We start from the raw sequence: 17941 nt of genomic DNA on the forward strand, positions 1-17941 counted from the left end.
CAGAGCAACTGGGAAGAAATGCTAGTGAGAGAGCAGCATAGAAAGCAGTCCTGGTGTTCTGACTCCCTGGAGCCTGCAAAACCTGTGTAGATTGGCCCCCTTCAGAGGAACTTGGTGTGATACCTTTCAGTTTGGCTGAGGCAGGTGCAAAATCAGCAGTGTTGCAGACAGTAGCAGCCAGTTGCATCACCCTGTCCCTTCTAATGGTAAGTACCTGATTGATCTTCCCTCCATTCATCCCTCCTGTAGTTAGAGCCAGTCAATAGTTTGTGACCCTTTGGCTTTCTCCTAGAAGTATTCTAAGGCATAGTTAAAAGAGCTGGTATCACACTGTCTAGGGAAGCTTTTTGTACCTTCAGTACCTTTTACTCACTAAAACGTTCTTGGGAACAACTGTAAAGCGATGGTCTCAAGGTTCAAAGCTAGCACCATTTCCCTGTGATCTATGTGGGATGGCAGAATGAAACAAAGGTGAAATTCTTCCCTGTGCGGGTGCTGAGGCACTGGCACAGGGTGCCCAGAGAAGCTGTGGCTGCCCCATCCCTGGCAGTGTTCAAGGCCAGGTTGGACACAGGGGCTTGGAGCAACCTGCTGTAGTGTGAGGTGTCCCTGCCCATGGCAGGGGTTGGAACTGGATGAGCTTTAAGGTCCCTTCCAACACAGACCTGTCTGGGATTCTATGAAATGCAAGTTGCTTGTCCCTTTGTATTAAAAGGGCACACTGTGGGCATCACTGAAAGGGGATCTTGAGAGCGTGGTACCTGCATCAGAGCAGATTTAGCCCCCCTGTGTGTTCAATAGTGAATGCAGGAAATAGGTATCATTGGTTCAACCTCTTTTCCCCTGCATGTTGATGGACTGCTTGCTGAGGAGTTTGCTTTCCCTTTGAAAATGTTCAGGGAAAATCCCAGAAGTGATTATGAATTCTGCAGAGCAACAGCTTTCCTTTGGAAGACACTTGTGCTTTCACATCAGCAGTTCGACCACAGCTTGAAATGTGCCTTGGGAGCCTTTCTTGCTGCGGAGTCTGTGCCTGCAGATAAGCTTGAGGAGTAAGGAATTGATTGCTGATGGCTGTGACTGCAGTCAGGCATCTCCTCACACCTTAATTGGTGTCTTGTGTGCCCTACTGTCCTGCACGTGCTGCTAGGTAAGAGAAATGCAGGGATCTGCAAGGTTCAATACCCAAGGGTTATGCTTTACAACAAAAAAAAAAATGTTTGGGGAAAGAACCAGTAGCCAAAATACATTTTAATTTATTAAATTAAATCCAGTCATTTTGATAAAATACAAGCTTATTGTATTACCAGTTTGTTTACAACTGCATTGATTTCTTTTAAGAAATACAATGACTTAAGAAGACTGAATAGACAATTTATCCTCTTTTTTTTTGCTGTTATTAAAGTCCAGAATTGAAACAAACAGTTTGAACAAAACTGTAAGAAACATTATAAAGAGATTAAACAAGCAGATTGAATTCTTAGAAACATCTAACATGCAAACCCTTTGTACAATTTGAATGTTTCCAATGGATTTCCTGAAAAAATGAGTCTCCTGAAAAATTATTTTGGCAAGCACTGGTATTACTGTAGGTTCCTCTGGGTTTGGGGATGAGTGTGGGAAGTTCCATCCCAAGGCCAGGTTGGATGGGGCTTGGAGCAACCTGGGTTATTGGAAGGTGTCTCTGCCCATGGCAGGGGGTTGGAACTGGATAAGCTTTAAGGTCCCTTCCAACCCAAACCAGCCTGTGATTCTATGATTATGATTTCATTAATATTCATTACAGATGAATGAATATCTGATCACTGGTCAAGTCTGAGGATAGTTTCCTTTGATTCTAGTCAACACATTTGTGTGTTGCAAGCTATATATATATATAGATGAACTATAAGGTTTTCAATTTTTTTCCCCAAAAATGGATTAGGAAAACCATGAAATATGCAGTAGACTATTACGGTTGCATAAGTCATTGAGACAGAAACCGTAAACCCACTACAATCCTTATGAACAAAAGCTAAAAAATAGTTTCTTATAACACATGGACCTCAGCAAAATGTAGACCAGTCTAAAAAAAATCAGCTTGAGAACAATGACACTTAAAATGGCCTATCTTCAAAATAAAGGATGTCTGACATTCTGTGTTAAGAAGAGTTTCTAAGTAACATTCACTTCCGGTTGTTCCTAGCATTAGCATTACCAATACACAGGCAATAATTCAGGAATTTCAAGGCAATTATTTCCCACCTTGCATATGTAAAGACTTAACATTTATTAAAAGTATAAGCATGTCCTTTTCATTAAAGGATCACAAATTGGTTTAGGTAAAATCCATATACAGTATTTACAATCCCCCTAACAGCTATACAAATTACATATGTATCTCAGCTCCTCTGGAGCCTGGCAGGTGCCTGACTGTCCATGTAATCCTCTCCAAACCAGGCTAGTGCATTGCTCTCAGGGCTGTCCCCTGAAGTTCAGTCCCTTCTTGCTCCTGCATGATCCCACCAGTTGTGGAAACATCCAGCTTTCTAGCCTTGAAGTGCCAAGACACTGCATATGCCAGATGCATTTTGGAGTTCAATGATGCTGGCTTCCTCCAGCTTCTGAAACAATCCTGGAAGTTCACACCAGCCCTTTTGGTGCTATGTTTTCTGGTGCAGCAATTTCAGGTCCTGTTTCCAAAACCCCTCAAGAAGCTCCAAAGTCATCCAGATGCTCCCTTTCACTTCTTTACTTAAGAGGATGCTGCTAAATGAAACTCTTTTTGGTTTTAATTATCCATCCCATTTGTGACTGTTTTCCCCTCCCACCCTGTGTGAGCACAGGGATGTTGCCTGCTATACTTGCTGCCAATCTCCTAATGTGAGGCCAGCTGGCAGAGTAATGAACCTGCTCCCATGTAAAACTAGGTCACTCCTCACAGGATGGTTCACCAGCTCTGAACCAAGCGCTTTGTGGTTTGTTGTGTTAACAGAAAGTTTGTGTGCATGTCATTAATCACTGGGGCTGCTGTTGGTAACACCAGCTCTTTGATTTTAACGCTCCTCATGAAAATTGCATAGATACATCTAACTCCGTGTCTGAGCTGCCTGGGTGTGAGGAGGGTCCGGGTTCACACGTTGAGGATCCGTGACGGTGCCTGGAAAACAGCAGAAGGGTTGGGGGAGAACCTGGTCTTCACCTCTGGGATCTAGTGGGGTGAGGGGGGAAGAGAAACGTTAGTGCGACGCAGGGTGTGACCAGATTGCCTAGAGTCTGAGGGGTCTGGGGTGCTGTGACAATCTGCTCTTCCCTGTAACATGCAAGCACTAGTTCTTGTCTGGGCATCAATCATAGAATCCTAGAACTGTAGAGGAGTTTGGGTTGGAAGGGACCTTCAAAGCACATCCAGTTCCAACCCCTTGCAATGAGCAGACACATCTTACAACTAGATCAGGTTGCTCAGAACCACATCCAGCCTGGCCTTGGATATCTCCAGGGATGGTGCATCTGCCACCTCTCTGGGCAACCTGTGCCAGGATTTTACCACCCTCATTGTAAAAGTGTTTCTTCCTCATGTCTGGCCTGAGTCTCCTCTCTTTTAGTTTAAAACCATCAGCCCTTGTTCTATTGCAACAGGCCCTGCTAAAAAGTCTCTCCCCATCTCTCTTACAGACCCGTTTTAAGTCCTGAAAGGCTGGAATGAGGTCTCCCCAGAGTCTTCTCTTTTCCAGGCTGAACAACCCCAACTCTCTCAGCTTTTCCTTGGTACACTCTGAGTGTACTGAGCCTTCCTGCAGCCTTTGTAAACTCAATGGGACTGGCCTTGGTGTACAAGGCATGGGGCTTTGTTGTAACCCAGCCCTTGCACCTTGAGGTGTGTGGTTTGATGGGGAACAACCACGGCTGGGCAGGCCCTGAGCCAGCCTCTGCAAGATAGACCTGGAGCACCTGAAGGAGAAAAAGCAGTTACTGGCCGAGCCAGGCTGTGAAACTGCAAGGGCTTTGATAAGGATGTTAACTCCTCAGGTCTGGAGGAAAAGGTAGAGATAACGAAGGTTGCGCTTTCTCATGTCTGTGGAGTCAGAATTTCATGCAGTATGTGGCTGTTGTGGTTGTACTGAGGCATGAGGGACACAGGGATGCTTGTGTCTTCCCTAATGCTTAAAGGATTTGAAATAGGACTGGCCATAGTTGTGATTCCAGCCCAGGATTCTGGGTGAATCTGGCTGTAAAACATGAAAGGATGGAAAGCTTTGCTGGGTGCTGAGTGTTCTGATGGCACCATCCAAGCAGAGAAAACAGAGCAAGACCACAGGCAAAGAGAGTACAGGGAAAGCTATCGATCTAGTGGTTGTTTCATTGTTCTGATTTTTCCGTTCCTCTGGGGATGCATCTGACACACTAAGGAACAAGAGGAGTGTTGCAAACAGCCTGTGCACAGCTCAGTAGCAAAGCAGGCAGTCGGGACACAACATAACCCTGATTCCCCCATGGGAGCAAAAGCACAGGCTTCAGGCAAAGGGGAAAGTCTAAATGGCTAAGTGTGAACCAGGGAGTCCAACTTCTCTTTGAACTGGTGACTCCTTGGCACACTACACCTTTCCCATACTGTATGCAGGAGAGGCTGTGGTGATGCCCTAGGGCTCCAGGAGATGGGACCTCTGGACAGTCCAGAGTGCAGTGTCTTCAGTGGCATGTGTTTGTGTCTCAGATTTCCCTTCCTTGAGAACTGGGATAGTGAGTCTGAGGGGTTCATCTAGACCCCGCTCCTTTGTATCCTATCTGCCAAATAGGAAGACACTGTATTTTGCCCTTTCAGGGTCAAAATGTAGGGGGTAAGGGTTAAATAACCTCTGTTCTCATTGCTGCACCTCAGTAATCAGCCCAGACTATTCAGAGAAAGGAAGTAGTTTTGGTGAGGTTTGAAGATTCTGTTTTGCCTGAGGTTACTGTCCCACTTTTAGTGGAGCTTACCCATCCTGTGCCTTGTATACCATGTCACAGCAGTGTGCCAGCAATCCTCTGTGGAGGGGACACTTGACTGTCTGCTAATTAAACACTTCCTCCTCCTCCTCTTCTCCAAGGCTAAGATTTACTTTCTTACATGTGGCCCTGGGGCAGCTGCTATTACCTCTAACCCCGTGGCACGCTGTAGTGAGGGAATTCATCCCCAGCCTCTTTCTGCTTTCCCAGTCTCTCAGTGTTGCCAGTAAATGGCTTTTAGGGTTGGTTGTGAAATGCTATTCTCTTTGGTGGTCTGCTGCAATAAGCAGCTAAACCAGAGCCTTGCTGGGGCACATTTTCCTCCTTCATGGGGATGGGGAGTGTGGGGAGCCCTGCCAAAGAAAACGTTCAGTACAAAGAGACGTTTTCTTGTAGGATTTTTAGTAGTGATTAGATGTTATTTCACAAAGAAAATAAGCTGGTATATAGAGAGTTGTAGAAACTCACAGGAAAATCCCGAGGAACAGATGGCCACATTACCTAAGGGGCTGTGATGAAAGAGTGGTCAATGAGGGCATGGTTTTATTCTACATGCACCACACTGGTAAAAAATGAGTTCCTAATGTGCACTTTGGGCTTTACTCATAACAACTGTGGGATTTTAACAAATGTCAATTACCTTAAAGTCTGCCTTGTAGCTTGTCTCTTTAACAAAATGGTCTTCTGACATAATGAAGCCTTGCTTTGTCTTTATAGGCTTGGATGGTTTTGCTCCAGTCCATGGGCGATACTCTTGCCTGAAATGAGATTAAGACAAGAACGAGTAAAACACAACATATTCACAAGGTACATCTGTTCAGAGTAGCTGCAAAGGCCTCTACTAGCTGCTTATACACAGGATCAAGGGGTAAGACTGAGTCCTGAGCTAGGGAAATAGGCAGTGTTTTAATGCGCCAAGCTTAGCTTTGATCATAGCCTTTCTGATTTTTATGTTGTTCAGCCTGGAGAACAGAAGATGCCAGGGAGACCTTCCAATACCTAAAGGGGCCAGTAAGAAATCTAGAGAGGGACTTTTGATAAGGACATGCAGTGACAGGACAAGAGGGAATGGCTTTAAGTTAAAAAGGGTAGATTTAGATTAAATACTAGGAAGAAAATCTTCCCTGTGAGGGTGCTGAGGCACTGGCACAGGGTGCCCAGAGAAGCTGTGGCTGCCCCATCCCTGGCAGTGTTCAAGGCTAGGTTGGAGCAACCTTTTCTAGCAGAAGTGGCAGTGCATTGGAACTGGATGAGCTTTATGGTGCCTTCCAACCCAAACCATTCTATAATACTATGATTATGACTTTCCCAAGCATGCTGTTTACTATTTTGATAGTAGCTGCAAGTTCCTCTTTTTAAAATCTCACATAAAGTGTATAGGTGTGGAGTATTACTTTAGAATGTGTAGCCTAGTCTCAATCTATGATTCTACGAATCAATTCTATGATTCTATTAATCCTTTTAGTATATTACCAAAATACCTACTGCCTGGTTTATGCTTGATTTCTAAACATAGATTCAGCCTTAAAGTGCTGCCCCTTTTCTTGGTTGATTTCTAGGCACAGGGTACAACTCCAGGCTGTATTTAAGCCAATGAGAAACCGGAATGCTACCAAAATTAATTCCAAACAGTTAAGTAACTGTTTCTTGACTGAGTAAGCTGCTGGCACTGGCCTCCTATCAAGATGGATGAGTTCATGTGCAGGCACAAGGAAATGGGCAGGAGCCCGCAGCTGGGTCTGATAGCAGTTTGTCAGCTTGAGTGAAGGTGGAATTGAGTTCTTAAATCCACTCAGTAACAAATATTGCTCTTTGGAAGAGCTTCCTGCTGCCAGAAAGCAAACCCAGGCCCCTGTCAGACCTGTCTTATGTGCACTGTAAATCTCGTCTCTTGAGTAGTTTGCTCTTGCTGTTCTGAGCCGTCACTTCCTGCCTTCTCTGCACCTTGCTGTTCAGCCTGTGCAACTCTCAGGCTGCTGCTGCTGAGGTTCCTGCTGCTTTAGCACCTGAGGCTAAGGAAGCACCTTTGCAGAAAGGCAATTTTGGCCAAGCAGTGCCCCAAGAAGGCAACCTTTCAGCAGGGAATCCTAGCCACATGTGAATGCAGTTACAATCTGAGCTTTGCAGTGCTGTGCAGTCAGAGGTGGGACACACAACTACTGGGCAAAATACCAGCAAAATGGTACAAAGCCATCAATTACATCCCAGCAGTTTCCAGGAACTGGAACCTGCTGCTCCACATAAAGCCTGATAGCCTCAAGGATGCCGGTGCCATTGATTCCTAACCATTCATCCTTGTGCTAGCTGGTCTCCCTGCTGCATTACACTGCAATAGTGCACACCAGCTTTCCATGAATGACTCTGCTGCCTGTCTCTGCAGCCAGCTCTGTCTGGCTGCTTTGTACAGATCATTTGCTGATTTGGCAGGCCCTCAAACACAGCCCTTTTGGATCATAGGACCCTCATTTTGGCTGGAAGTCAAACCGTTCCCCTCTCAGCCGGGATAGCCAAGTCTATTTTCACGGCACCTACAAACAACAGAGGAAAGGTTCTGCCTTCACCCATAGAAACAAAAGTGTGACGGCAGATACAGCCATGATTTAGACCCCCAACAGCAGCATTTCTTTCTTGCAGTCACCATTTTCTGTGGGTAAATCCAGGACTCTGAACTGCAGGGAAAGGCTGGGCAAAACAGCCCAGGACTGATCTCCTATGGCATGAGCCCTCCTGGATAATGGACCCATTAAACTGCTTTTCTGCTGAGACAGATCTGACACGTGCTGGAGCCCCTTCCAGGTCTTGGACACAAGAGCAGGTTGTGCCCATTCTCCTGTCTGGCCAAAGAGCACAGCACAAGGACAGAAATGGGGGAAAGGAAAAGCTGATGGAAGAAAAAACCTATGAGGGTAGAGAGACCAGCACATGGAAATTAGAGAGGAGGAAAGCAGAAGACACTTGGCTGCTTCGTGTCTCAGCTCTTGCCAGCAGCAAGGTAATGCAGTACTTTGAGCTGCTCATAACTCACAGGAAGGAAAAAACAGCAGAAGGAAACAACAGAAGGAAAGATCTGTAAGCCTCAAAATGTTGTCTTAGGGTGAGTTTAGGGGCTTGCCCTCCTCACAGAGATCCCTGATGAAGGAGTACTTACAGTGGTGTGATAGGACAGGCAGCTGTGTGAATGAGGGGTTGTGGGTAGGTCTTAGGAGCTTGTCTTTTGTTATTAGCCCACTTCCCATTCTTTCCTCTTTTTGTCTAACGTAAATTTGGGTGTACTTTGGGTGGAAGAAATTCTTCCAACCTTTATCTATCCAACCTTTTGAAATTCTATCCAACCTGTATCAGCAGCTTTGAATCTTTCCCATTTCAGTTCTATAGTGTACTTTGAGTATCATCCTCTCTTGAGCCACTATCTCCACCCCTCTCCCTCTCTCCTCCCATGGCTCTGTCCCTGTTCAAGCCCTCCCTTCCCCCAGCCAGGCTATGGAGGGCACAGTGGGTCCCTTTGGATGCATCCCAATGCCTGCACCAAGCAAGCTTATTTCTTAAATGGTATAAAAATCAGGGGCTTCAGTATTAATTTCCCCAAGCAGCAAGATACTTAAGAATGTAAAGATAACTGTAAGCCTTGATTATAAAAGCTTTACTCCTATTATTAAGGATAAGCATACATTTAAATATCTTGCTGGATCAAGGATTGAGCTCCTCATACACAGTACTATTAACCCTGCCAGCTCAGGTGTGTGCAATGATCCCACACATTGCTGAACACAAGTGTAGGTATTTTCTGTTTTCTTCTGCACAGCTGAAATAAGGTGCTTTTCAACATGAAGCAGTCACCACAGTTCATGTTGCCTTTCTGCACACTGTCTGAAGGGGGGTGGATAGTATGGGCAGCCAGTATGGACAGGATGCTCTGTGACTGCATCCATACTTATGGAAAAAGTGTCTTCTCCATTCTGTGGTATCAGCCTTGGTGTGGAGGATGCTCCATCCCTGGGGTGTTCAAGGCCAGGTTGGACAGAGCCTTGGGTGGCATGGTTTAGTGTGAGGTGTCCCTGCCCATGGCAGGGGGGTTAGAACTAGATGATCTTAAGGTCCTTTCCAACCCTAACTATTCTGTGATTCTATGTCTGCTCCATGGGCACAAGTGCAATTGACATCATGTGCTGAATACTCACACAAGAAGGTGGAAATTCAGTTTGCTGAGGGATCTTTCACCCTGCTATTCCCAAAATCATCATCGATGCTACATCTTTGTAATTACCTCAGCTTTTCAAATCTTTTATTTTCATCAGAACAAAACTGCTCCTCCTGGGTGCACAGGAAACCCTGCTGATCTAAAGTTTGGTCTACTTTACAGCTGTGCCTCCCACCTGCAAACAAGTTGGGTGTTATGACTCTCACTCCTGCTCAAAACACTTATGGTGTGGAAACACCAGCTGCATAGATGAAGCTCTGCTTGGGGCTGGAGCTGTGCATGTGTACAGAAATAGCCATTCCCCAAGTGCTAATACAAGTAAAGGTGATGGGTGGGGGAAGAAGATGCAGAACAATTGTTCGCAGCTCTGTGTAGATGTGAAAGCACATCTGAAGTGCTTTCCTAAAGCTGGCATGTTACTGAAAGGGAAACTGAAGTCTGAAGTGACTTAAGTACAGCTGAACCTTGCACGGGGTTCTCCTCCCAGCAATACCACGCCTGGAAGAGAGGTTGTGCCTGGATCCACATTGCCTTTTAGCAAGGTGAGATGATGCTACCCAGAGGACAGAACCAGCTGGAGATACCTGCCAAAAGCTTCTCACATCCACTGCAGAAGGGAGGTAAGTAAAGCACTCATCTGTTTCCAGCATGTCTGTAAATGCTTCAAGACCTAGTGCTATGACTAATTGTGTGCAAAGCCAGAAGTACACAGCACCTGCAACTTACTGCTGAAAGGGAGAAGGCACTTCCATGATCCCAAAGGACAAACCTTTGGGAAGGTGCAGCAGTAGGTGCTCAGCACTTCCTTCCACCTCCTCCAGCATCAGTAAGGAATAATCCACCTCAACTCTCTGCAGTCCCTAAGGTCTTTTCACAGTTGGAGCACATCCCATTCTAGCCTTTCAAGTGCAGCTTATATAGATCTGCCTCAGCCTGTGTGCCTGAGGTCCCTCCCTGTAGCCCTGTTGGGGTTTGACTACATTCAGGCCCTGCAGAACTCCAGCCCAAATCCAAGGACTGGAAGCAGGAGCTGCCCCATAGATCTGGGAACATGGGACAATAGTTTGGAGGTCAGACAGCTAAGCTGTTCTTCCACCATTTATACAGAATTTGTCTTTCAAAATGAAGCACATTTGCTTCCTCAAGGCACACTCTAAAGGCATTACATGGTTCACCAATGTTCTGCTCAGGGCGCAGCACCCTCCAGCTCCTGCCTGTAACAGAACCCCCCTGCTCTGCCTCTCCCAAACGTGACCTGTGTTTTCTCCTTCCCCAGTTGCCTCCTTGCCTCTGGGTGAATGCAGCCTACAGGAAGAAGTGGGGCAGATCCCTGCTAGAGGATAGTGGAGTTGTGTGTGGTTACCAAGGGACAGCGTAGTCCACAGGCCTTTGCCAGAGGGGAAGCTGGAGAACAACAGCCCTTGTGGAAAGATTAATGTCTGTGGACTGCAATGCTAGTTTTGGAAATACTAAGGTAAGCGGAAAAGAGAACTGAAGTATAGTGACATTAGTGGAAAGGCGGTTAAGTGCTCAGCTTGCAGAAGAAGGCAACAAATCTAAACCAAAATAGATTTTTGCAGATTGTGAAGCTATTGCGGGCTTTTTTCCTACTGCTTGTTGTGACTCCTGTGTGCTCAGTGGTCTGGGGATTTCTTATATTTGCAATGTTGTACTGATTATTCAAAGAAACTGTAGGAATTACTGAAATAAGATAAAAGTGGTTTGACGTGTGTATTCCTACCTGTAATAGTTGTATTGCATAGCCTCCAAACTGCTTAAAGAGTTTATGTGAGAACTTTGCCCAGCCTTGTGCCTCCATCCTTACCCTGCCCTGCTCCTCCTGAAGCTACCATGAAGTATTGCATGTTGCAAAGTTTGGTTTGATTTGCATGTTAAGTGTGTCGCTCCAGCCAGTACTTTGTTGTGTGATCTGTAAACTTCTTGCTCCTTCATAAAACTAGTTGAGAGCCCTGTGTAAGAGCAGACAAGTCAGAAGGAAGAAAGGTGTGAGAAGTGGCTCTTTGAGTATTAGAATGGCTGTAGGAAAGTTCTCATGTAGGCTGATGCACCCTTCCTTTGGGGTCAGGCTGGAGAACCAGAGGAGGCTTCAACAACAGCATGGAGAGGGTTGTGTTTCTGAAAGATGCCCCTTGCTGGTCTTGTTCTAGAGAGGTTTCTCTAAAGTAATTCTTGTGCTGCTTTGAAATTTGAAAGTGCTTTTCCTCAAAACCAATCATCACCCTGTGACTGTCCTGTGAGAAGTGGAAAAGCATAGAACAGTGAATAAATTCAAGCACTGCAGTTATCCTTCCAGAATCCATATGGCAACTACGCTAGTACCAGGGCAGCTGTCTGCATGAGGAGGAGTGAGATAAGCAATGCACTTTCCTCTGCTGGCCTGTAATCTTTTCAGGGCCCCAGTGTGTTTGTCTTAAAAGTGCTGTGATAAATAACGTAATGAATTGCACTTAAAAAGAGAAATGTCTCCTAGGTGCATAATAGATAACAAGTATCTCAATGCTTGGGATTCTACTGGAGTAAAAATAGTTACTCTCCTTATACCTCATAGGTATATTAAAGCCTGTCAAATATCATTCTGAGGAAGTGTGTGGTAACAATGTGAAACTGGTACCATACTCAACAACAGCCTTTGTAGGGGCTGAAATCCCCTCTCCTCCCATGGTGGATGTCCGTGAGAACAAGGGCTGGATTTATGTGCATCCCACCTGACTACTTGTTCCAGAAAATAAGCGTTTGTAATCGGTTGTCCTGATCACTGGGAAAGGAAGGCATCGATAACATAAAAGTCGTGTAATAATTTTATAGGCTCTTTGGGAAAGGTGGTTTGTGATGGTTTTCCCCATCACCCATTAGATGGCATGTCTGGAGAAATACATCCCTGGTGTCTGCATCTGACTAATCTTTGAAGCAATGCCTTGAACATGGTATTACAGGAGTTCTGTAGGGAAGAAGATGATAGCCCTGTCAGGTTCGGGGAGTGCGACTGTTGAGTACAGCCGTGTCCTGTGCAGCTCCATCCAGCCCCGTGTCCCCCAGTAGCGGTTCGGTGCAGAGCTGCTGGCTGGGGATGGCATCATGGATCCTACCCGGTTTTTACTCCTTATCCGCGGCAGGGGGGAGGGAGCGCAGGGGCGGCCCAGCCGAGCCGCCTCTGGTGCAAAAGCAGCCGGGGACCAAGCGACGCTTTGCGGGACCGCACCTCCGAAAGCAAACGCGGCTTTGGCACAGGCTGAGGCGGCAGTCCCTGTCCTCCCCCGTTCCCTCGCTCACAGCCCCCCTCCTCTGCGCTGCGGAGGAGCATCCCTGGTGCGGGGAGGGGAGCGGGCCCCGCTTACCTGTAGGAGGTGGTGTGCCCGCCGTCCGTCTGCGGCCGCGGCCGGAGCTGCTCGGGGCCGCCGCTGCCGGGCAGGGCGCAGGCGGAGCGGCCCGGGGCGGGCTGGGGGGCGGCCCCGTCCCTCCCGCCGCTGCTGGCGCTGACCCAGGGGAAGGCGTCCCCCCGCCGCGGCAGCGGCCACGCTCGGAAGTCCCGCCGGTACTGGGTCTCCGCTGCGAAGGGCTCTCCGCCGACGGACGCACGGCTCTTTCTGCGCCCTCCCGGCTTCCCGGTGGCTGCGGCGGGGTCCCGCGGGCGCGGGGTCGGGGCGGGCGGGCGAGCGCTACCCCGCGGAGGCGCTCCGCCACGCTGGTGGTGGGGCCCGTCCTCCTGTTCCTCGATGTCCGAGTAGTTGTGGATGGTGAGCGGCACGGAGAGGTCGGACTTGTCCAGCTGGCTCCAGAAGCGGGCCAGGCAGCACACGCGGCTGATGCAGGGCCAGGCCATGGCCGCAGCGGCGCCCGCAGCCGGCCGCGCACCCGGCTTCAGCCCTCATGGGCGGCAGCCCCTCCTCCCGCCGCCCCCCTTCCCGGTAACGACACCCCCTCGCCGGGATTACGGACCGCGCACGTGACCCGGGCTGCCGGCGATGCGGGAGCAGCCGCCGAGACCGGACCCGGCGGCAGGCGGCTCCCGGCGGAGGGGAGCCCCAGTGCGGTCCCGGCTGCTGCCTGCGGTGGCTTCCGAGAGGCATCGGCTCCCCTCTCTCCGTGCGCCTCCGAGTCGGGTTTTGCTTTCGGTGCGCTAGGAGCCCGCTCTGCTCCCAGGGAGCTCCGCAGCTTATCCAGGCACAGGCAGGGAACACTGCTCTGCTCTAGCTGGGCAGCACTGCTTAGTTATCATAGAATCCCAGGCTGGTTTGGGTTGGAAGGGACATTAAAGCTCATCCAGCTCCAACCCCTGCCATGGGCAGGGACACCTTCCACTAGAGCAGGTTGCTCCAAGCCCCTGTGTCCAGCCTGGCCTTGAACACTGCCAGGGGTGGGGCAGCCACAGCTTCTCTGGGCACCCTGTGCCAGCGCCTCAGCACCCTCACAGGGAAGAACTTCTTCCTAATGTCTAATCTCAGTCTCCCCTCCGTCAGTTTAAAACCATTCCTCCTTGTCCTGTCATTACAGACAGTTGTAAAATGCCAATAATTGTAATTTCAAGTTATCCATCACCATCTCTGATTAGCGAAATCATTTGTATGTGAAAGCAGATGTTTATAAAATAAGTGACCTGGATGAGAAATAGCAACTTTGCAATTTTCATTTCCAATAGCCATCTACAAACCTCCCCACCTCTCATAACACCCCACCTCTTCCTCCATTTGGAGGAATAGTTTAACTGCTTCACTTTTAAAATACAACCTATTGACCAAACCCCAAGCATTTGTTATGTATCTGTCCACATTATTTACTGTTTTCCAGAGGCTGGGAATTAAAGCTTTTCTTTTGTACACTGAAGTTCATACCCAAACAGATCCAGCACAAACCACCAAAGCTGACAGAATTACACGGGGGGTAAGTCTGGCTTTTGAAACTTGGAACCTTGTGTAATAAGTGGCTACAGGCCATAATGCTCCTCCCCAGTTCACCATTCAGTGGGTTACTGCAGAAGAAGCTGGATCTGAATGGGTCACTGTAGGCTGAAAAAGTGAAGAGTGCAGATAAACTGAGATGCCACCTATTAGAAAATCATCTATTTAACTTGACAGGTACTTTATTTTGGAATAGAATAATCTAGTTGCAGGTGGCTGTCTGATGAGATCTAATACAAAATTAATTAGGCATGGAACTTGAAAAGCTGAGATTTACTGCTCTATTTCAGCTGATCAGCCTGTATCTGTAGTGTATTTGCACCTCAGGCTTCAGTCTAGGATTGCACTTACCTCTGGTGGAGAGGAGGGCTGGAAATGCAGGTATTAGTCTGAAGCAGAACCTCTCCTTGTCTGACCTCTCTTTGAAACACAGTTGTCAAAGGATAGAAACTCCTTTAGCAGATGATGCTGATGTCCTAAGTATCTGATTTGGCACTTGCTGGTGCTGCTGGTGGTTCTGATTCCCCCTATTCCCTGTGCCTGTTGGCTAGGGCAGGGAGAGTCAGAAATTCCAGGTAATGCTTCTGGTCCCACACTGAAGTCTTGACACAGTAAGGTATGGGGTATTGGATGCTGCTTTTCAGTTGTTGTCTGAAAAGCCCATAAACATAATCTTGCTTTTAAGGATATTCAGGGAGACATTTCTTAGTGTTCTGCTGCATTTTTATTTATTTGTTTTTTTTTTTCTGGAACTATTCTGCTCTATGTAGCAGTTCTTAAAAATAAATCAGATTTGAGTGAAGTGCAGAACGCGTCAGGAATGGACTTCACAGCCATGGGAGAAAACAGAACATCAGCTTTAACATCGCTATCACTGGCACAGTACAAATGATGCTCTGGTCCTTGTTCCTAGGCCTGACTTAGCAAAACACATTGGAGAATAAATCGGATGTCTCTGCACTCCCTGTGCCTGCCACTTCCTAGTACTGAGTTCAGCTCTGGCGCTGCGTGTCTCAGAGCCCACCTACAGCACCAGGGAGTGCTTTGAGCTGCTGCTCTTTGTAGCAGGTAGGATGAAGCTGGCACAAAGGCTAGCTTGGATAGGGGATCCAGGAGGCACGGGGTGAGATTAAAAACTTGGCTGCATTTAGAAGAGATTTATTGTGATTAAAAGCTGGGGGAGGGGGTAGGAATACTGCAACAGTAAAACTAAGGAAAACCATCAAACCAGACAGCAAAGCAGCTGTTGCTGCTAGGAATGGGGGCTGAAACCTCCAGCAGACAGTTTGTTCTAATAATAAAATGAAATTCCAACAGAGCAGTTCACTACAAGAAAACAAAATACCCCTTAAACATGGCAAGGCCACAGCAGACATTCTTAGGGATCAAAAAAGGGTGAAGGATTGTGTCTCTACACAATTAACCATGACTTTACACTTAGTGCTATTTCCCTATGTAAACACTGGCTGCTGTCTCTGCCAAGTCTGCATAATTACTACATTGTATTCTTATGCACAATAATAGCTCTTTGAAAAGGGGGAGAAAAGTCTTTCCATGTGGTTAGTTTTGTTTTAGATGACTGCTTCTTTCTGTTATTGTTTTTTTTTCTGGGTTTGTTTTTTTTAATTCTTCTAATCTCTTTGTTATTCAAAGGTGTGACTAAATACTGAGGTAGTGGTGTATACTGATGCCAGATTTTGCAAGAAGGGTATCTGCTTGCCAGAAATGTATTTTGTACTCTAGTGAGCTGTCGTAACTCCAGCTATTCCCTGAGTGTTGACTTTCCTATTGCAGTTTCAAGGTCATTTTGGAGCAGAGAAGATGGTTTACCTTTGTACATATGTTAAATGCCTCTAGAGTTCCTACAAATAAGGAATCAAAACAGCCTTTACAAGGCTATTAGGTCTAAAGTTAAGGTGAAGCTTATGCATCAGATGTCCAGCAGAACTGCAGGCATTGCCTCTGAAGGGACGGCCTGAAAATGTTGTGGCGTTTACCTGCACCCTTCCTGCCTTAGCAGGTCTAACAGACCACAAGTGGGGCTCCACTCTGCAACCAATAGAGGGGCATGACTTTCGAAGTCTGAGGTAGGCACTGGCTACTATGGTGAAGAACTTAATTGTAAGCTTGGCGTATTCTTCCAGACCTGTAAAATCTAATGTCATTCAAGCTTGGCGTACTATTTCCTGCATTATTCCCTGCTGCTTTCAACCAGGATCTCTTTAAAAAACACCTTCAGCAAATAGAGAAATGTTGAATAGACCAGGTAAGCTGTTGAGTGGACAAGAGGTAATGCAAGGAAGGGGGGGGGAGGGGAAATGAAGTGAGCAAAGACAACAGATAGATAAGCATTAAACAGGTCTGAGATCAAAATGCAGATATTGTGAGCTGTGGCTTTTGAGCTTCTTTGGCACGAAATACTCCCTTATGATAAGCCTGTTCAGTGGCTATCTTACACTGCTGAGGTGGCTGCTGTTACTGCTGCTGGTGGCAGCTTGCTGCAGGTTCGGCTGCCCTCTCTCTGCTGCAGGCAGGGCTGCATTCTGGATGAAGCCCTAAAAACTGGCATGCTTGTCCTGAGGATTGGCTCCGTTAACAGGTTACAAGCAGCCAGGCAGCTTCTGGAGTGGAGCAAGGGTCTATTAGAAATTCAGACTCCTTCATTTTTCAACTGTTTAAGTCGACGGGCACTTAAGGAACAAAACCTCAAGGGCCTCAGTTTTCCAAGGGAGGAAAAAAATGAGACTTGAACACTGGCCTGTGGCAGTAATTGAGTTTACAGCAATTTTGTACTCCATCATTTATTTGGACTGGTGCCTTTTGCATTCTGTATTCTTTGGTCCTATAGGAAATTATTTTCTCCAAGGTACTGTTATCAAGCAGAAAGTCACAACTAGGCTTCTTACAGAAGCAACACATTCTTTGGCAAGTCAGTCTATCTGGAATGACTAATTCGGCCTATAGGGAGGAGCTGAGGGTTTGAATGCACCAGCTCGGATCTGGGCAGACTCCTCAGCCCTTTGCAAGGGGTGTGGTAGTCATCTTTGCAGGACAAGCACAGGGTAGCAACATACCCAAAAATCAATTGTTGTTTTTATTTGTACAGTAGGAATATTGGTCATGGTACTACCCTTTACTAGGGCACCTAATCTATTTTTGCTGTAGCTGTTTATTTAATAGACCTGGCACATTCTTAACCAAATATTAAGCTTTAAAAGTACTTAGAAAACCCTTAAAATTAGCAATCTAGAATAACACTAAAAAACAAAACCAAACCCAGAAACTAACGCAGTGAAAGAATACAGAAAGCACTAGCAGTATAACTCACAGTAAAACATTCAAAACCACAGTACATTTTTCCACTGCATGTAATTATGAAAAAGATATGACTGTAGTAAATTCTAACAAGATTTGATAGCATCTTGGAAGCAGATAGAAATGGAAACCCCAATTTGAATAAGCTGTAGCTGATAAATAAAATCATAGAATGAATAAAGCTGTACCATTAACCAGTATGTAAGCTTTGGCAAACAATCCAGTATTGCTTCACGTATTTCACATTTAAAATCAGTAGAGACCATTGGCTTATCTCAGTTAATCTTGTCAATAATAAAGACCACTGGACTTTACCACATTACCCTTATGTTGAGTCCAGGCTGCCTAAAGCACGCCTTCCAGGAAAACACCTAATAGTGTTGGTGGACATTAGGAGGATGCATGATTCATAAGTAAGGAAGTGAATTTTACTAAGTATTAATCAGTTGTGCCCCAGATTGAGGCTTTGTGGCATTTGGTCAATTCATTGGAAAGCCTTTTTTAATATATATTTCTCCTTTAAAAAAATGTAACACAGACTATTACC

The 17941-nt window shown here is 46.6% G+C and overlaps 2 protein-coding genes across 3 annotated transcripts in view; both read right to left on the reverse strand.

Annotated features, from left to right (window-relative positions):
- The window catches only part of PLEKHB2 (pleckstrin homology domain containing B2), a 472273-nt gene extending 459690 nt beyond the window's left edge, over positions 1 to 12583 (reverse strand). The window contains exon 1 of the mRNA XM_061378941.1: positions 12579 to 12583. The gene's annotated coding sequence lies outside the window, so the exon portion shown is untranslated. The remainder of the gene's footprint in view (positions 1 to 12578) is intronic.
- MAP6D1 (MAP6 domain containing 1) lies at positions 1237 to 13606 on the reverse strand. Of its 2 annotated transcripts, none has more exons than XM_061378938.1 (3): positions 12520 to 13606; positions 5606 to 5723; positions 1237 to 3139 (listed from the first exon to the last, which is right to left on the reverse strand). In XM_061378938.1, exons 1-3 carry the CDS (start codon positions 13002 to 13004, stop codon positions 3113 to 3115), a joined length of 630 nt encoding a protein of 209 aa, XP_061234922.1. In that variant the 5' UTR covers positions 13005 to 13606; the 3' UTR covers positions 1237 to 3112. The 2 variants fall into 2 exon arrangements, with proteins under 2 accessions (XP_061234922.1, XP_061234921.1); XM_061378937.1 differs by having other exon boundaries at positions 1237 to 3190; positions 12520 to 13231.
- Between the last annotated feature and the right edge of the window lie 4335 nt (positions 13607 to 17941).

The sequence above is a fragment of the Neopsephotus bourkii genome, unplaced genomic scaffold, assembly GCF_033783945.1.
Source record: "Neopsephotus bourkii isolate Nb327-2 ecotype Australia unplaced genomic scaffold, CSIRO-AGI_Nbou_v1 NB_1768, whole genome shotgun sequence".
NCBI classification, from domain to species: Eukaryota; Metazoa; Chordata; class Aves; order Psittaciformes; family Psittacidae; genus Neopsephotus; species Neopsephotus bourkii.

Bases quoted from the DNA above. Each gene is read 5' to 3' on its own strand.
- MAP6D1 (XM_061378937.1), bottom strand. From the start codon at position 13,004: ATGGCCTGGCCCTGCATCAGCCGCGTGTGCTGCCTGGCCCGCTTCTGG. The intron at 5,724-12,519 runs GTAAGCGGGGCC...ATCTCATTTCAG, and splicing joins GGGCACACCACCTCCTACAG to GCAAGAGTATCGCCCATGGA. The intron at 3,191-5,605 runs GTAATTGACATT...TCACCCCACTAG, and splicing joins GCTACAAGGCAGACTTTAAG to ATCCCAGAGGTGAAGACCAG.